Raw genomic sequence first — 20,675 nt, forward strand, 5'->3', positions numbered from 1 at the left:
TCCCATTCCCTTTAGCTTAAACAGTTCTTGCTGGGAACCTGGCTGTGCCTGTGACTTCAGATGCTAGCAAGCAAACTTCTGTGCCTCATTTTAATTTAAGGTACAACATCCACACTGCGATTTCTCACACATTAATCCATCTCCGCATAGTTTACTACTTTTGGAGACCACTCTCCAGTGAGATCCATCTCTTCCCTGTGCCCATGGCTACTCCCAAACACACGACCAACAGTGAAGCCATCAGATGGTCTTCCACCCTGCAGGCTATCACATCTTAGTCCCACTCAGGCTTCATGAAAGCAGTCAGTTAGTCTAAGTCAAAAATTCTCCTGTCCACAGCAATGGTGCACCCTCAAATTTACAGTACTTACATATGAATGATCTCTTATAAAAACGATAGGGTACATGTTTAGGCAGCTTCTGCTGACAACAAACCAGAGAAAAGCTCTGGTCTGGTCAACAAACCACTGAGAAGCTCTTCAAAGGCAACAATGAAGGGGGAAGCAGAGCATAACCAACATACCTACCTCTTTCAGATTAGGTGGCCATCTCCTCTCTGCAGTGGGATGTTGCACACATAGAGGAAATATTTTCTGCTTTTTTTTTCCTAAGTGGCACCTGCTATTCAGCAGACCTGAGAAGAAATCTGCCAGGAATAGTTGTAGCAGCAATAAAAGCCATGTGTAATCTGTGCAGTTTCAGTAGCAGAGCCTAAAATGGGACTGGGCAGCCTGAGGACACAGGCTCTGACCAGATCTCTGACCAGATTTCAAAGCTGTACTCTAGTAACAGAGGATTTGCCAGGCTGTCAAAGAAAGGATGAGGCCCTCCCATCTTTGACACAGCTCATTCATTCTGGATTGAAGTTAGTGGATCTGGTCATGGAGTGGTTGACTCAGCAACAAAGACTGCAGTGATGGAAAATGATCCCCAAAAGGGTGGACATTCGTATGAAATTAATGCTGGTATGTGGATTATAAAAAATACAGTGTTGACTTATTCAGTGAGGGATTCTTTAGCACCAGAGGATGAAACTCAGAGAATCTCATATAAAACTAAAATCACTAACAGCCAAGATGCAGATTTCCTGAAGTTAAAAGAGGACTGTTGTTTAAACAGACTGGCACCTAAATCAACCACTCCCAGCCTTTTCTGTGGTGATCTCACTGCTGCCACTTTCTCATGAAGCTCATTTGTTCTCTTGCCTTGCCAACACCTCCTTGCAGCACTGCTTTCTAACTGGAGCTGCATTGCACCACTTGCAGTGGTGCAAGTTCTCTCTCCTGCTGCTGCCCCAGAGCATCCGAGTGGGTTGCACTCTGCTATACTGTACAAATATATACTATGGCTGTGAGCTTAAGCTTCTGAGTTGTGCCTGTAAGCAGAGTTGTAGGAGTGAATACAACAGCCTGAGAGCAATTCCTGGGTCCTATGGAGAACTGGTACAGCACAGCTCACATTTGCACTCACTTTCACCTCCAGAACAAGTTGGCCAAGTCCAAAGTGCCCAAAGTCCCTCCTGTGGGCTAACTCTGCACTCTGAGAGCTGCTAGTCCACACAAGTCCACATGGGTGAAAGCTGTTCCTGGGATCATGTTACCAATTCAGTAGTACCCAGACCTGCACCTTGTCCCCTTCTACTTTACTAGCACAGATACTGCCAGTCTGCTGCACAGACAGACAATAGAGACATGTTCACAGCTGAAAGCTTCTGAGTTTCAGGATCAGAACAACAAGCTTTGGCAGCCATTTAGCAGCTGCTGGACTATTCCATTAGCAGTGTTAGCTGGCACTGAACAGATGAGAAAACCAGGGTTGAAATCAGCACTGTTCAGTGCTGTCAGCTTTGAGGAGACTCCATTAACTGCACCAAAGTTACACCAGAAGAAATAAGACACGAAAGACTGCAGCCTGCAAATAAAGAAGTGCAATAAACCAAAAAATGGGATATTTTATGAGCATCTTTTCTTAAATTATTGAAAAGTTTACTTTAGCAAGGCGTGAGATCAGCTTTTTCCACCGAAAACTGTTGACAACAAGCGCCACTCAGTGTAGCTATAAAATATAAAAGTTTTGACAATGTTTATAGCAGACTGGATACACCTTCACAATGACAGCTCTGCTGCACTGGAAGGATTATCAGAAGAGGAAGCAGCCCCTGGTGTTTAACAAATGTTAGCAAATGTCTTTCCCTTATTTCATCTGTGGGAAAAGAAACATCCCACGGTTCACTTATCTGATCCGAATGTCACCTCAGAGTAAAATTCATGCCAGACAAGGAGTAATCTCAGAATAAAAAGTATACACTTACCAACCGTATCCATTAGTAAATTAAATTACCATGATTTTTGGCAGTAAGGGAGAGCTAGGTTAGATATTAGAAATCATTTTGAACTGTAAGGATAGAAAAGCAATAGCTTCACTTGCCTGGGGAGGTTGTAGAGCCTTAATCACATGGGATTTTTAGAGCTTATTAGGAAATATCTGTCAGGAACGTACCTGGTAATTTCGTTTGGTTCAGGAGTCTGGGCAGAGGAAAACGGGATGACTGCTCAAGACCTTTGCCAGCCCTGTCTTCCAAGATCCCTTATAGAAGTCAACACTGAACACTACAATTTTTTAACAGCTGTTTCATTGACATAAAGCCCAATTAAATGACCTTTCAGTGAGGTCATAAGTTTTTAGTGCAGTCCAAAGAGGGTTATCAGTAGAAAATGTCAAAGTTTTATGGGAACCTGATGGATTTATTTCACATAAACTCTCCATTTAGGTAAGTAAATCCCACTTAAGGCAGTCCACCAGGTATTTTAGGAAGAATCAACTGACCTGGTTTCGTATTCACTGCAAAATATGCCATTTTACTGCAACTCTTATCTTTAAAGAGAGAGCTAGTGTTTCCTGGGGCTTAATGAATCAACTGTTGGTTTTCAGTGAGACATAAATCTCACCATGGTGGTGAGGCCAGGCTGGTGCCCAGACTTCATGCAAACCAGTTCAGACAGGGAGGATTCAGCACCCACGTCCAGGGAGAGGAAGATGCTTTCAGCACCTTGGACAAGATCCGGGTGCCCTCAGGGGTCCGACGGGACTCAGACCCCAACGGTAGAGGGGCTCTTGCTCCCTCCCTAGTCCTGGCTGCCAGAGCTATGATAGCAGCAGGCAGGGTAAGACCCAAGATCCTTCCATCAGATGGAACCTGCCTTTTCACATTTCAGAGCACTGCTGTAGGATGCACCAAGACTAGACCTGCCGGAGCAAGAGCTAACGCAGAGATGCGAATCATATGCAGATGACATAATTACCTGGGGTTTCCACCCGCCGGTAATGGTAGGGGTTGATGCACACTTCTTTCTGTTTTGAGCCAAAAGGGAACTCACAACATTCCAGTGGTTTCAATTCATGGTGAGATTGTAAGTCAGGCCAGCGCCACACTCTGCAGTATATGACATGGGGAAGCCCCTTGCGGTGGGACACCTGCAGCCGCCCGTCCAAGGAACGTGGGATCGTGACGCACTTACTGGGCTGACCCGGGCAGCTCAGAGCCCTCTCCAGTTCTTCCATGGCTCCTTTTTTCTTCTTTAACTTCTTCACCAAGGAATCAACAGCTTTTTCTGCCCACTTTTCTTCTTCATCTCCTTGTTTCCAGCCCAGCAGCCTTTTCACTGCAGGGCTGGTGAAGGAGAACAAGGAGCTGATAGGGGTGCTGGAGTGCATAAGAAGCAGAGATTGTGCACGAACGTCAAGGGAAGCACAAACTGTTCTCCTGCTTTGCAAGGCGTGCAAGGCGTTTCCACAGTGCTGTGATGGACACTTCCTTCAGTGGAATGAAGGAAGAGAGGTTCTTTCACACGTATGTTTTTGTAGTCTTAGGCACAAGTAGTCCAACAGGGTGGGTCTCAGAACTTTCCAAACATCAAGAAACTGCTGATGAAGCCTGGAACAGCAACACAATACATGGTTAGGCTTCACACACTATTTCCATTGTTCCTTCAATAAAACGTTTTGAAAGAGAAATCATTCAAAATGTGTAGTTAATTTTCAGTGGTTTTCTGTTTGGTTTTTAATGTTTATTTTGGGCCCAAGCCTCTCTTCCACACTATCCACTCCACTCATTTTAGAGTTGGGGATTTCATGGAAATTGTAAAGTATCCAGTCACTTCAACTTGTGTTTAGAGTTTAATGCACCAGGCAAATGGTTGCAGGACTAAGATTATTATTAGTACAAAATAAAATTTACCCTCTTTTTTATAGGCTGGTAGCTGTAGGTTCAGCTCAATCCTCTTCTATGAAAATAAATCTGTGATATCAAATTCTATGGAAGCAATGAGTAGAACACTGTTCTGATTTCAACTTGCTCTCTGCCACTACAATCTCACTGTACTGACAAGAGTTGTAAAATATTAACTGCAAAATTAATTTAAACTTCTCCTAGATTTCATTTAAGGCTTTTGAAATATTTATTAGTATTCTCTAAACTTATTTATATTTTCTTACATGGAAGAGAAAAGTCTTTTTTGCCTATACAGTCTGTTTCTCTCTCATCAACAGTTCACAGCTTTCTGGATCCAAATCATAGACTTTTGGACAGTTTGTGCTGGATGGATCCTGAGAGGATGGATCCTGAGTTATTTTTGCTAGGAGTTGCTACATCTGACAAAGTCCAAGAGAAAGAGTTTAGCTCTTGAGGGCTTTTGCGTTTTTTTTTTTCTCGTATAGCTGGAGCCAGTCTAATTTTAGCTGAAAATTACATATTTCCACTGACTGGAACTCTGAGGAAAAAATGTCCTTGTATGTCAAGCTATTTACTGCTTTAAATATATTTCATGGACCCCCTGTGCAAAGCAAGTCCAAAAAGTCTGAACTACACAGAGGCCACTTAAAACAAACTATGGGGTCAGCTTCCAAATGGATGCCTCTCCATTTGGAGAGCAGCAGCTCCATGACTGCCCTTGTCCACCTCTGTGGACCTTTTTGCCCCACCAATAAAGGCCTGCTCCCAGTCCTCAGCACCACTTAGATGCAGCCACTGGGGAGACAGATATTGCCCAGCACAGGGAGCGGCAGAGCTTCATAAACCATGTTTTGTGCAATTTCCTTGAATATACAGGTCTTGTAAGAGTTCAGAGGGCACCTGGGGACACTGTGTGCAGGCATAGGTACAACACAGTGAGGCAGGAGGCCAATCCCAAGTACCGGTTCTTTGGCATACTTGGATACCCTCGGCGCCACGGAGCTCTGGAGCATGCTGCAGTGTGAGCATACATGGCCCAGGGCAGCACAGCCTCTTGGACAGGCTGTGATGTTTACTGAGGACCAAGGACTGCCTAGAGCTGTTTTTCTCCCAGCTCTTCTGTTTTGTTCTCATGCCCATCCCTATGCCCCACTGCATTTCCCTTTGAGAGATGCCCATCACTGAGAAATGCAGATACATGGAAACATAACAAGCTTTTTCCCTTCCTCCACAACAGCAGCAGTGGTGGGGGAAGGAGCTCAAAGTCCCAAAAGCCTTGCACTGCACTAGGAGGATGGAAGAACTTGGCCCCACAGAAGAGAAATCATGAAAGCAACTCTTTGGCAGCAGCTGCTCTTCCCCCAAGACTTTCATATGCCAAGCACCATAAAAACATGCACAAAGGAACTACAAAACAGGAAAGCAGAACAGGCACACCTTGCTTCAGGCACCCACCAGAGCACTGAGCTCTGGCTTCTGCAATTTCTACATTATCAACTTATGTGTGTGTCCATTTGTCCCCAACTGTCAAGAGGGGCTCTTGACAGAGCACGGCAGAAACCCCATCACTCATGCCCTTCATCAGTCAAAGATCAATTCCACGGGACTGTGGAAACCTGTCCCACCATACAAAAAGAACATTCAGATTCCAGATTTTTTTTCTCTCCTCTATATTAGTAGAAGTCCAATGACCTGGAGTATTTAGCTGGATAGTTACTAATGCCTCTAGACAAAACCAAAGTCTATTCCAAACACTTAAGGGGTACATGTGAGAATGAAGGAAAATCAGAGTGATTTATCACAGGAATAAACACCCTCAATCTGTTCGTAAAACATAATGTGGATAAAATTTAGACAGGCAGGCTCCAGTCCTTGCAGGAGCAGGCTCAGGCTACAAAGCCCAGCACCAGCCCCATCCAGACATCCTGTGCAGTGGAGGTGTCTGTCCCTCGCTGCCCTGGTGAGAACCTGTGGAGGATCCACCATCACATTGCTGTCATTGCCTGGTGGCACCAGAACTCATCTTCACATGAGAAAATAAAACAATGCTGGGATCACTGTGGATCAACCCTGAAAGCAGCAACAGGAAGCAAGGAAAGCCTGGGATGAAAGCCCACCAGACCAGTAGCAGTGTAGAAGTCTATGCTCTATGCTGAAAGGGAAAAGGTTCACACTTCTTATCTGAGGGGGTCTCCTGGGCATTGGCATGTGTAAACAACTACTCCTGATAAGTTAATGCAACATTACAATCATCAGATGTGAAAACATACATGTTCACATAAAAGTATTGTCCCGAGATTTTCTTTTCCATTTTGACCAAGGTTTTAAATAAACACATTAATCTCGTTCAGTCAAATTAAATAACTCAACAGTGACATCAGTATGAGTCTGAGCACTATTGTTGCTGGTGGGAGAGTCGCCAAGACTATGTGTATAAAAGCAAAAGCCATGCTTTGCAGACCGTGTGATGTAGTCTCAGATAAGTACATTGCACAATTTCCTACCACACTCCCCCCAGTTTCTTCTAAAATCTTTTTTCCCCAAATTCAACTGACATATAAAATATAAATGGTATTAAATAAACTAAACAGCTTTCAAATAATATTATCAGAACATCCTAGTTTAATGTTATTAAATTACATAATACTGCACACTATTCACAGACTAAGCCCTGTGTTGCTACCCTTAGATCCTCCATTGTGAAATAGCGAGGCAGCCACTCTGCTCCAGGGCTGCAACTACAGAGATATCAATTCACAATTTAATTTTAACAGTCTTTCAGGACAGCAGTGGCTTAAGCCATATGCCTTTGGTAACAGGCAACTTGACTATCCAACTGGAATATTTCAAACCCACACTTGATGTATTTTCTGTGCTGATAATCTATTGTGTTTCTTGATGCTCGATGCAGTTTAGAATGGCAGTGGGAAGTGTTAGAGTTTTGATCCATATTCCCAGCACATGTCCATTATACAAGGATGGAAGTTCTGGTCTGGTCACCTCTACCTCCCTCAGTGACAATATGATGTGCTATCATGAGGATGAGTCAGGCATCGTTCAGGATACATTCCTAACACAATTCCCTCCCCTGGGACTACAAGGAAGGCTTTCTCTATCTGTCAGCTAAGTGAAGGGTCAACACCAAACACGGTCAGTCTTCCACACTGTAAATCTTTATTCCATCACTGAGTATATCCTAAGATCTGAAGCTTGATTTAGGGAAGAGGTAGAAGACGTATAGGACTTGAGCGACCCACCCTTTTTTTTTTCTGTGGCCTGCAGGAGAAGGTGGGACTGGAAACACGTCAGCCCAGTTCACTGGTTCCATTCTCCCTAAACATAGGGTTGACTACTATTGCTGTGGCACAACAGTGGTGGGAAACATCTCTGGCACAGGAACTTTATTACCTGTAGCATGTTATTACCACAGCATCTGGAATGGCTTTGGTCTGTGCCAGCAGCACTCCCCCAAACCACTTCTGTGCAGAGTTCAGGAGTTAGGAGGGAACAGGGGTCACTCCTAATAACAAGTCAGCATACAGCCACCATGTTTTGGAGGGTGAGACAACCATTGCACAGAAGTAAGCCTCAAGGCCAAGAACATTATAAGGAATGTTTAATTTATTAGTATAGAAGAAGTCTTTCAATAGAATTTACTTGGCCTCATAAACATGTCCAAATTTTTATCACCCATCTGACCTACTCATCTCCAACTCCCTAAATTTGTATTTGAGAAGAATATGTGTGTACATATCACAGAGCTTATCACATAAAGGTAAATATCTAGGAAAAAAAAATAGCAAAATCAGGCACTGCATACAGCTAATGTATGAGAGGAGACACCTCAAGTCTGAATGACTGCTGCTAATAGCCAGCAAAATGGACATGAAGTAAAAGGGACTAGGATATTTTCTCTTCCTCCTATGCCCATTTTCACCTTCTGGTGTAGAAATAGCCTGTAGGTCCTCAGGTCAACAGGAGAAATGTGTTGCTCCAGGAGCTTCACTTCAGTAACTTCTACTGTGGTACTAAAGACCCCGACACACCAGGAGCAGAGGAAAGCCCACCATAACTGTGGGCTTACAGTTTCCTAACTGGAGCCAGGTCCCAATGAAGCCAATAAGAGGGGTTCCAGAGCTCATGGATATTAAACATGCCCTGCTCTCTGTCTAGTGCAAACATGCTGATATCTCCACCATAGAAAGATTTGGTAAGTTTAGATTTAACTAATGTAAGAAGGATCCGTTGTGTCAGGGAAGATTCACATCACACCCTAGCAGAATGCCTGTGCAGTCCAACGTGTTGATGAAGTTTCCTCTAATTCAGTTGTCATAGAATCACAGAATCATAGAATATCCTGAGCTGAAAGGGACACACTAGGGTCATCAAAGCCAACTCCTGGCCCTGCACAGACCACCCCAAGAGTCACACCATGTGCCTCAGAGCATTGTCCAAACACTTCTTGAACTCTGTCAGGCTTGGTGCTATGACCACTTCTCTGGGGAGCCTGTTCCAGTGCCAAATCACCCTCTGGGTGAAGAAACTTTTCCTGATATCCAACCTAAACCTCCTCTGACACAGCTTCATACCATTCCCTCAGGCTGGGGGTATTTTGCTCCCAGAGGCACAGCAGGGAAATTGTACCAGTCCTTGTTAAATTTCACTCCAAGCTTTCTGCGGAAGTCAAAAAGAAAAATTTTCATGGATGCTAACGACAACAGACTTAAGACACCACTGTGTAAAAGCAAAGTGTCCAAAGTCCCTCAAAAGCATATCTGTGTATGTGCATGTAAGCAAAAGTGTGGGCAGATGTGTATGTACTCATGATCTCAGCATAAAGCTTCAAGGTGCTTCCTCCACTCCAGCACTTGTCTGGTGAGAGGCACAGCTATCTGTCTTGAGAATGCCTGACATCATTAGTCTTGGTGTCACTGCAACAGCTAAGTAAGGCCACAGAGGGAGATTTCTCAGAGGGTCGTCTAGACATAAGCTGTGCAGTTCTTGGAGATGCATGCGGCTGGAAAACAGAGCAGTGAGACAATTATAGCTGGAAGTCTGACACTAAGCAACTAAATCACAACAGAACTGGAAGGGAGAAAATTGTTTCAGTCCATCAGTGTGAAGAGGAATGCAGTGAACATGCTCTTGGTTAGTTATTTTTACCTAGCACTGATTCAGTTACTTCTACCTACTATGAAAGAGAGAAGCAAACGAGTTTTCTTAAATTAAATGATTCTTGGTATGTTTTCAAATGTGCCCAGCTGGCAGCAGCCTGCACACATGCAGGGCTGGCAGAGAACCTCCCGAGTCAAATTATCACTGCTACTTGCTATGGGGATCTTCTACACATCAGCAGGGAAAAGGGTTTCAAAACAAACAAACAAACAAACAAACAAAAGTGTGTACAAATATGTGGGTCTCAAATGAGTGGCAAACCTCACCAACCTTGCCTTGGGCCTCATGCACCAACCTTTTTATATTTTTGCCCGAACAGCAACTTGGAGCTGGGCAGCAGAGGTTTCACATGTACACTCATTCCAGGAGAGCAGTGTGAAAGCACAGCCTGAGCAAGCCTGAGCAGCACAGTGCAGTAATCAGCTCTTGGCTCAGCAACAGTGGCCACATGTTATTTTTGAAGCATGTAAATCACTTGTTCCACTCATGGCACCTTCAGCATCAGTTGGGATCCCCCGAGGCTTCTTGTTGTCCTTGGGACCCATCCTTGGGACAAGCGTACTATTATGAACCTAGCTGAAACCACTGTCTTTCACACACAAGAAAATACAGTGAATGAATTATTCATTGCAGTGTTCCCAACTTCTTCCACAACCACAGAACCTCACACCTAGGGTTTTAATTTAATAGGATGAAAAGAAGGTTGGGGTTTTTTTATTTAAGAAATTAAATTTCTTCCCAGTTTGACCCTGGACTGCTCCAACTAAAAACAGATCCAATGACAGGAGGTAGAATGTTTGAAGCTCAAATGTATCCATGTTTCGCACAGCCCTGGCAACATCTTGTTTATTCATATAAGCTTAAATGAATAAGCTTCTGAAACTAATTTTCTTGAGTATTTTTCAAGTTTGTTTAGAAAACCCTTCTACAGTGAACTTTATGTGGAGGCATCAATATCACAAAGCAGATCTCACAGCACCTCATGCTTCTCAAGCCACTTGTTCACCCTGTGGAGCCTTCACCTGAACTCACTGCCTCCCAAATAAAGTAAGAACAAAATTTGATGCTAGTGACTAAAAATTTCAGGCATCCACATAATTGTTCTGAGCTCATGTAACCACTCAAGTACTACCTCATCTACTCAGCATCTTTTAGCTTCTCGTGGCAGGAATAACACATTCTTACTTGATACAAAGGAGGAAAGATTCAAGTATATAAGCTGCACACCTTAACACAGCTATGTGCACTTCCACACAAACAAACAAACACCTGCAGAAGTGTTTCAGGAGCATAAATTCTGTCACAAAAGAAAATTAAGTACCCAGGTCATGTCTGGTATGCCCGTGATGCCTGATTAGGAAGCAATTCCTGCTGTAGGACTGCTGTGGGACTGTGGATGAGCACATTGGCAGATATTTCAAGAAAGCTTCATCATAAGATGGGGAGAACAGAGGTGCATGGGCATGGTAACAGTACCCCCATGTGCAAAGTCTGCTCCAGACAGGATAGGGGCAATCTGTCTTTCATATCCACTTGAAAAATCAGAGAGAGCATATGAGTAGGATGGATACATGTTGGGACAGTTGTTGCTGTCTGCGAGTGCATTTTACACAGCTTGTTTTAAGAATAACTGTGCTGGCCTTGGGGAGGAAGAAGAGACTGGAAAACCCTTTGAGATGAGCCCTTATGACCCTACATCCCCAACCAAGTAAAAGGGTTACTCTGTTCTGGTGTAGCACTGGGCTAACCCGGCTACACTGGCTTTGACCCCTGGGCTGCTTGCATCCAGCTGCTGAGGACGGCAACCCAAACCAGAGGGCTGGATGTTCCCACCAAATTTTGCCTTTGAAAATCTCCCACAATATCTGAAGGCACCCCACAAAATTACCACAACCAAGGTCTATGTAAAAATATTAAACTGGACCAATTTATCACTATGATCTCTCTCCGACTGCACTTCCTTCCTCGGTATTAATTTTTAAAGGAAACCAGTGACTGTGATGTTTATAAGGAGTGAACCACACAGTATTCCCTGTCTGGGCCACACCAAAGTTTCTAAGATGCAATCCCACAGGGACACATCCTCTTCTCTGCTTCACACCCTGCTCCCCGCAGGCAGGAAGAAGACCCATCCACCCAGTCCCTGCCTTACCCCTTCCTGAGGCTGCCTTGCTCACACTCAGACTGGCACCTCCAAGGCAGAGCCCCTCTCTCAGCTGCTTTCCTCCAGCAGAGCTGCAGGCTAGGGAGCACTCATACCATGGAGGAGCTCAGAGGGTGTATCTGTGGGAGAAGCAGGAGGCATTGGGGTGATGAGGAGGTGCCTCAACCTGCCCTAGGAAGCCAAAATGTCTTCTCATGGCTCTGGCTATCCCCATCTTACAGCCAGTTGGTCCTGCATTCCTCACATACCCACCATTCCCATAGAAACTGCAGCAAAGCCCATTGGTGTTTCTAAAAATGGAAGGGTTAGAAATACGCAAAAAATAGAATTCTTGCTTTTAAAATAAAAGCTGATTCGTCTCTGATACAAAGCATGAAGCCAAGTGCCTCCAGAACAAACACTTCACAAAGGAAGAAGGAGACTTGAAAAGAACTTCAGCTTCCATGCTAGTCTGAAGTTTACAGCCACAATAATCCGATTCTGTAATCCTTGTTATCAATCACTGGCATTCTTGGAGTCATTCCCAAATACTCATTCTAGGAAAAGGATTTGCTTAGATTCAGATGTTAAGAATGTTGTGAATAAGGATACTTGTAAAGAACAATTACTTCACCAATGATGTGGCACACTAGTGTGATAGGAACCTATTCTGAAAATTTAGTGTCTTAAATTGTCAGAAGAGAATATGCTTTTGCATACCTGGTTGTGCCATTACAGTGCACACAGGGAAAAAGGACAAAGCAAATGTTCTCCTCACATTGTACAGTAGCACATCCCACCTCAGGGAGGTCTGTCTGAAGCATTACTCAGTTCTGGTGTTAAAACAGGAGACGTCCTTTGCAGATGATTTAGCATCTCACAGCTTGGAAAGTGAAATACAGATCAATAAAAAACACAAAAGGAAGAACTTCCAGAAGCACTTCCCCTCTGACTGGCAGCAGGCCTGGGGAGGAAGCAACAGTACTGCTGGCCACATCTCTTTCTCTGCAGGTGAGACAGCCTGGCCAACTGCACAGGGGGGATGGATTTCACACACAAGACACTTTCTGTACACATCACACTAGCAGTTGTCCACGGAATCGCATTAGCATTTCATTGTGTTCAAACCATATCACACTCAAATCTGTTTTTCCTAAAAGGCCTCCATTGTGCATCACTGTGGGAAATTGCTAATGCAATAAGATTGACATATAGGTTCTCCTGCATGAACATCCGCAGTAATCTGTGCTAATTGAGCCCTCAGTGGCTTGTGAAACCCTGCACAAGGGGGGGAGGAAGGGTGGAGCATCCACATGGCCTACATCTTGGAGAACTACAGCAAATAACTTTGTTGAGAAGAGGTAAAGACCAGCATTAGTGTGCTTATCCATGTAAAGATCTGTTTCAGTGGCAAGGATTGCCTTAGTCAAGGGACCAGGATATTTTCTATGAAAAATATCTGGATATGCTTGGACTGTCTGTGGAAGTTATTTCCCAACAACAGGACTAAGAACAAAAGGAGTGAGAACTTGCCTATCTAGTTCCCTCCTGTGGGGGATAGAAAGAGATAGCTGGCCATTCCCAGTGACTTCAGCTGAAGATGTGGGTGCTCAGATTCTCTGTAAACCAGAACACCTTCTTAGGAGATTAAACAGGTTTCATATGCCTACATTTGAGCCTGGGAATAAAAAACCAAAGGCTGGATTCTCTTTAGCATGTGAGATTATATGTCATGTTAACTACCAGCTTCAGAAAACACTGAACAGAAGGCACAAATCAGGCCCTGAGTCCTTAGAAGAAATATTTTACTCTTCTTCAAATCCATCTCAGGATTCCAAGGAATATTCGACCTCTTCATGGCTGTTGCTACCCTTCCTCTCCCCTCCTAACACTCAGCTCTGGCCCAGGCAGCCCTTACAGCCCAAGGCTCCCAAGGAGGCCACCACCAAGAAGCCTGAGGTGGTCCTCTAGGACCATGCAGCAGGACAGGCATGGGAGCTGCAGCCTCCCATGGGAATGGATTTTTCTTTCTCTACTCTAGATGTCTCTGTGAAGGTTTCATGCCCTGTGTGAAGTAATCCAAGATCTGTTGATGAGAGAGAGATAAATCAGCTACCTCATGTATGCTGCAGGGTGAGAAACTGCACCTTGGCAGCTGGGCCAGAGTAATTTGACAGAGACAAGTAGGTTTGGATAGGCAAGACCAGCAAGTAACCAAAAGAGAGTTTTGAAAAGCCACATGAACTGCTTGTGCCTCTGTTCAGTTTTGTGCCCACTGGGCAGCGTGAGGGATCACTTCCTGCCACAGGCCTCAGGGTGAACAGCCTTCCCTCAGGTGCCTCGATTGCTGCATCTGTCCCTCAGGTGCCCTGACAGAAATGGCTTTGTAAAGCATGATCTGATGAGTAATGCTGCAACGAAATGCTTGAAAGAAAAAAATGTAGGTTTTTGGGGTTTTGTTTTTGGTTTTTGTGTGTGTGGTTTTGGTGTTTTTTTGTTTGGTTGTTTTTTTTTTTTTTTGTTTTTTTTTTTTTTGTTGGTTTTTTTTTTGTTAAATTGCAAGCAAGAAAACACACATAAAAAAAGTTTAGGCATTGTTGAAATGTATTGACCTCAGCTGCAGGGTTATTCACATTATAAAGGATTCTTCATTAGGTGGAGCTTTGCTGCTGGCAGACAAGGCCTTCTGGAAAGGGCACCTCCATGGCCAGCTCCTGCCTGCTGTTCTGCCCAGCACGGCTGCGTGACCCAGCTCACCACCAGGCTGAGCAAACACAGAACCACCCTTATCAAGAAGTGGCCAGTCTGGCTCCCATTGTAGCCAGGTAATGAGGGTGAAAGGAAGCCTGAAGCAGAACAAACTCTAATGACCCACGGGTCTGCTAATTTTCTTTCCTCCTCATTTCTCTCTTTTAATGGACAGTGAGTTTGAGGCCAACAGTTGTGGGGAACTCAGGATGAGGGGAATATTTTCAAAACCTATACAAAGGCCAGGCATATAGAGAGACTCCAGAATGGGAGATGTTTCAGGAAGAAAAGCAAAAGATGCAGGATTTTGCATCTGGGAGCAGAACGGAGGTGGGAGAAGAGAGCTTGTTGGGAAATGGGAGGTTGCAGTATCAAGCTGGAAGGCTGCCACAGTGTGGACTAATGCTTTGGCAGCTGCAAAAAAAGGGAAGGAGGAATGTAAGAAGTAACACAAAGAAAAACTGTCAAGAGATATCTGGAAGTATCACAACCTGTGAGGAAACAGAAGAGGCAAAGATGATGCTAAGTTTGGCAGAGGGAGGATGGTGATGCCACTGACAAGGAAAAAAGAGTGGGAAGGAAACAAGTTCTGGATAGAAAGATGTGAAAGATAAGGCTTTGCTTCTCCCAAACAGAAACACACTTCGACCTTAATGCTGTCTCAGAAAAACAGAGATCAATTACCAGACTTTCTTCTTCTGTTTTTTTTTTTTCTTGGTTTTTAAAGTAGGGGTGGCTGCATAAATTGGGAAGTGTCCTTCACTCCATGTCCACCTCCACCATGTCCTTGCTGTGCGCCTGTTTAGAGGAACTGAACCTCAAAGAGAACTGCTCAACCTTACATCTCTCTAAGGTGCAGAAACCTGAAAATGGTCCTGTATAACAATCCACCTGATGTTTCACCAGCTTTAATTAAAATGCAAACATGTATTGGTCAGGATCTCTGTCTGGGCTCTGATCCTGCAATCTATTAAATCCACTCATCTGCAAAAGCACAGCCAGATTTTTAGCTGCTATAATAAATACACAGGGCCCAAGTCTCTTTAAGTCACCTTTCCACCTGTAAAATTCCCACAGTATTTTCATATTCCCATTCAAACACTGCAGGCAAACTATCAGATGGGAAATAATTTGGGATATTTTTGAAAAATTAATTTTGTTGCACTGTGTTCAAAGTCTAGCGCTTCTCACAACTGTTCTCAAAGACAGTAATAGGACTGCAATGATTATCTCAAATTATTGTTGTTATTACTAACCCTTGCTGCTCATGCACAGTAACACTAATGATTCTTTACACCCACCTGTACCAGGAAACCAGGCAGTTAGACAGAACAACCTTTACTATGTATATTTCTGCTGTATTGTTTTCAGTTAAAATATTTCTGATGCATTATTTGGGTTTTTTTTTTTGTCTTCCCCAGCCCTGTAATTATTATTTGTAAAGGGTATATATTGCACAGAAAGTGGAATCTCTCTACACTATCACTGTATTTTTTGCAGCAGACAAATTATAGAGCATGTATATATATACATATATATATTTGTCTCCCCTTTTTCTTTTAAGTTTCTTTGAAACAGGGTGCCCAGTACTGCTGATGCTGGAATTACTGTTAGTCAGTATCAGCACTGGTGATAAACTCCAGCTAGTGTTTTGGTTAAAGGTCACTTGTAATTAGTAGTCATTGTCCTTTGAATTTAACAATGGAAAAATAAAACTTTATAGCGACAGATTAGCCTGGCCATCAAAATTACAGCACTTTAGCACTCAGGAGAGAGGATTGCATGACACACTATCTCCCTGTCTGATAACAGCAGATAGCTAAGAATTCAAACATGAGATGCAGAAAGCCTGTAAAAGAATAAAAGGAGAGAAAGGAGAGTTAACTGTGCAGATGTTATGTGATACTTTATATTGACACTTCCACACTCCTCTTTCAGTGAGCTGGGCCTCATCTTGTACCCACTGAAGCAAAGATGGAGCACTGCTGCCCGTTTTCATGAGAGTAGCTTTCAAACCCGAGGTGCTACCGAGTTCCTCTACACCACATCCCCACCTTCTGAAGATATTTGGCATGTGTGTGCATGACTCTTTAGTGAAATACTAATTCTCAGCTTCTTCACAAAGTTGTGCAGTTGACAGCTTTGTGCATGTTCGTTTCAGTTGCTGCACATAAATAAAAGCTCTCTCCACCTTGTATCAGTTTACAAGTACTGACACCGATTTGATGCATCCATCAGGAAATCTCTTGGTTTGCATATATAATACGGATATGATAAGGATTTGTTCTAAAATACACTTGACCCTTATTCAAGGCACTTTTGCAGAATTCCTGTTTATCAGCTTATGTGCAAGCTAATAAAGTGAAGAAGAAAATGTTTCTAATTCCATCACAAAGGGCAGAGGGAAATGGGAACTACTGCTAAACCTAGTAAATACAAGATATCCCTCCTGATACAACTGAACTAAAAATGTATTTTTGGGCATGTTTATTTTAGCTACTAAGTCAAATTAACTCAATATTTAAAAAACCAAAAAACAAACCACAAACATCCCCAGCGTCTGCTTTAAAATCTAACAGGAAGCAAAGATGAACCAGCCAGACACTGGTACTTATCAAATCTGAAAGAAGGGAGTTGTCTGGCTGGATTAAAACAGATGAGGTTTGTTTGAGTGATGACATTTGTCCTACCGTTGCTGAGGAGAAGAATTTTGCGGCACTTTCTTCATCTCATGCTCCTGAAGATGGGAAGATTAGTCCTACCACACCAATACTTGCACATATAGAGGGACACATTTCCACACGTTGGAGATGCTGAAGAGTACTGAAACTTGCGTTATCTGCAGTGCCCTTCCCAAACCACTGCAAACTTGAATTCATTCCCAAGCCGTGCATACAATTTCCTACTTCTGCCAAGGGAGAGCTCCTTCACTAAATAGTTGACCATTCTGGGCTGAAATATTTCTTTCACTAATTTATAAGATGCAAGTAATTAACAGCGGGCGTGCGTGTCTGTGCATCCGCACGTGTCCGTGTGTCTGTCTTTTATTTTTACTCCACTATTGCCTCTTTTAAAGCAGACCTGGCTAGCCTGAAATAAATTTACCCATAAAATCAAACACAAAGTTACCAAACAATATCCGAATTGTTACCAATGAGCCGAACTCCGAATTTCCCCCCACTTAGAGTTGCCTGGGCACGGAGATAAAATTGCAGTGATTTCTAATTTGCCATATCGAGGGCTATTGTTTTTGGAAATGTTGGTTACTTGCTAACCAACAAACGTGTAACGTTTTAACTTCGGAGCCAAAAGACAGGAAGCCAATCAGAGTCACCGTTCATAGCTGGAATAAAAACCCCCCGAATCCCAGCAATTCTGCTCCGTTTTTCCCGGGAGCGTGTCCAGGAGCGGGATTTCTTGAACAGAAAAAAAAACTCTGAAAGGAAAAGTATTTCCAAACGTGTCATGTGGGGCTCTGTTGTTTCTTTTCTTTACTTTCCTTTTTTTTTTTTTTCTTTTTTTTTTAACCTCCCCTCTCCTACTTAAGCGAGAAAGAAAGAAATCCTGACAGCGGGAAGACATGTCACCGTTTAGCCATCCATAAAAATGTTTTTCCCCGCGCTCCTCCTTTCGCTCGCCGTCCTGGCGTCGGTCTGTCTCATCTCGCTGCTCTGCGGCCCCAGCCCCCGCCCGCACACCGCCCCAGCGCAGCGGGGCCGGGGCCGCCAGCCGGGGGGACCCCGGCCCGGGGCGCCGCCGCGGCTGCTCCGCCGGGCGCTCGGGGGGATGGATGCTGCGGCCGCCGCCACCGCCCCGCCACCCGGCACCGCTCGGGAAGGATGCGGGACAGCCCCGGCGCGAAGTTTGGAGCGACGGCACTGTCCCCCGTCCCCTCTGCTTCCCCCCTCCGCCCTTCCCGGGACGCTGCCGGGAGCACCGGCTCTTACCTGCCACGGGCGCGGGCTGGGGTCTCGGCGCGCCGCGGGCGGGAGCGGGGCTGCAGCTGCGCGGCGGCGGCGGCGGGGCCAGGGCGCAGCGGCAGCGGCAGCGGCAGCAGCAGCCCCGGCCGGCGTCAGTCAGGCGGGAGCCGCCAGGCTGTATTAGTGCGCCGGGCTGGAGCGCGGCCAGCAGCGCCGCGGCCGCTGGCCCGCCCCTCGGCCCCCCGCCCCCGCGCCCCCCCGGCCGCGCTCACACACACACACGATCGCACACACACGCTCGCACACACCCGAGATCGCTCACACACGCTCGCACACACACAAGCGCACATCCCCACACTCGCACACGCTCGCACACTTGGCACCGCTCACACACACGCGCATCCACACAGATACAGATACACACACACGCTCAAGCACACGCGGACGAGCGCACGCCCATGTGAGTTATACGCGCACACTCGCACTCACACACTCACACGCACACTTTCATCGTGCACCTCCCCGCACCCGCACCAGCCGCACGCCGCCCCTCGCCGGGCTCACCGCCCCGCACCCGCTGAGTTCTGCCCCTCCGGCACACGGGCTCCCCGTGACAGAGCTCACCCGCAGGCACAGACACACGCGAACCACCCCGCCGAGCCCGCCCTTCCCACACCCCTGCTGCCGCTCGCCCCCAGCCCCGCATCCCGCGGGAGCGCAGCCCCTCGGGGGCCTCCATCCCGCCGGCCCGGGCTGCCCGCCGAGGGGGTGCCCCGATTGCTGCCCTGCCCGGGGCCGTGCGGGGCCGCCGAGGCGTTGGTGTGTGACCGCCGGACCGCCCCGGGACAGGTTATTCGCCCATCGCCCCCGCAGCCGGCCCTTCCCCGGGGTCCCTTTCGCCAATCCTCGAGGATGGACACAGGAGCCAAGCGGGGCGTGGGCCCCGTCCTGCGCTGCTACGATTGCTGCTGACCCGGCTTTTGGGCGCAGTAGACAAACGCCGGCTGCGGGCAAAGACTTGGAATCAACGTCGTCCCCCTGGGATGGCTGGACAGCACAGCTGCAACGGGTTTGGGGATCAGACTGCGCCTTCCCACGCCGGGCCGTGCGGAGGTCCCATCATTTCTCGGACTGGTCAGAGAACACCAAACTGCAGCTGGCACTGATGAGCAGATGCATTTCCTGCTCCAGAGATTACCTATTAAACCCTCATATTCCCTAGAAGTAAGCATCTCTAGCTATGTAGTGTATTGCATTAGCTGTAATAAGGAAGGGCTGAAAGAAGGGAAGTCAAGTGGTTTCAAGGACACTAGACATAAAAGCTACTCATGAAATTGGGGCTCCAGGCAGTGCTAGGAACAGGTACTGTCTGAACCTGACCCTGGCTGCATTGAGGGGCTCCAGTTAAATTGCACTGTGCCTTTTGAGGTCAATCAATAAATATGATTAAAGATACCATCCTGCTGACATTTTCACCAAAATTTTTTACATTGTAAAACATGACAGCAAAGCTAATGTTGTTTGAGTAGACATCAAAAAGCCACAATGCAATTACTGCTCCGCAGCTCAGTTTTATCCAAGCATGCGTGCGTGAGGGCTGTGGTCCAACAGGGAGATACAATGTAATGCCCCAAAATATCTCTGTTTCCTGTTTGACTAAATCTTCCTCAAATACCGTTGGCTTCCCCACTGCTTATCGGGCTTCTCCTACAGATGAGTGGCAGAAGAGATGCTGTTAATTAAAAATCACTGTAAATATTAATAAAGTGTCAATCACACATTCTAACTGGACGTGCTTTCAGATTTTAGGTCCACAATGCTGTTTATTTGTAATTGAAGACATCACATTTCAGATGTATACATGGGGAGTTGTGGGGGATAGGGGGGGTGGGTCGGCAGAGGTGTGGTGTGCACCTTACTGAGGCACAGCCAAATTCTGCTGGGTCTCACTGGATCTCTGTCAGGTGTTGAAACCTCTGGTTTCTCATGCCTCTGCTCAGAGTTTCTGCTACCAAAAGAGGGGTGGCAGGACAAGGCGGTTCTTTACTCCTGCCACTCTGGTGCACAGCCTGCTGTGGTATCTCCAGTGTGTCTTCATTGGCAGGATACATTAAAATACCAGTACCACTACTGGAGTGATCCCAACCAGTGGAGCTGCTGCCTAGATTGAGCAGTCAGTTCCCAAAACTTTACTTTGATTGAAGCTTTCAGTTAAATAGGCATAAATTATTTGTGAAATTATTTAATTGAATTCCTATTTGTGTGGTGGCGGTTTTAACTGTCCCATATCAGAAAAAGCTCTAGCTAACAGAGGTCATATGTGTGTGTTTATACATATATATATATATGTGTGTGTACATATATAACACTCGAGTTTGATACATTATAGATTATATAGCAGGCAACAATTTTTTTTGCATGCAGTTGTATTTCTGATCATGCGGCATGCACACATACA

General features: G+C 45.4%; 1 protein-coding gene across 1 annotated transcript in view; it reads right to left on the minus strand.

Moving 5' to 3' along the window:
* SMAD9 (SMAD family member 9) overlaps positions 1–18,795 on the minus strand; it is a 43,787-nt gene extending 24,992 nt beyond the window's left edge. The window contains exons 1-2 of the mRNA XM_071448272.1: positions 18,245–18,795; positions 3,303–3,934 (exon numbers count right to left, since the gene is read on the minus strand). Of these exons, the coding sequence (XP_071304373.1) occupies positions 3,303–3,714 (412 nt within the window). The 5' untranslated portion in view covers positions 3,715–3,934; positions 18,245–18,795. The remainder of the gene's footprint in view (positions 1–3,302; positions 3,935–18,244) is intronic.
* Between the last annotated feature and the right edge of the window lie 1,880 nt (positions 18,796–20,675).

The sequence above is a fragment of the Agelaius tricolor genome, unplaced genomic scaffold (genome assembly GCF_023055355.1).
Source record: "Agelaius tricolor isolate 1412-34295 unplaced genomic scaffold, bAgeTri1.0.p SCAF_26, whole genome shotgun sequence".
NCBI classification, from domain to species: domain Eukaryota; kingdom Metazoa; phylum Chordata; class Aves; order Passeriformes; family Icteridae; genus Agelaius; species Agelaius tricolor.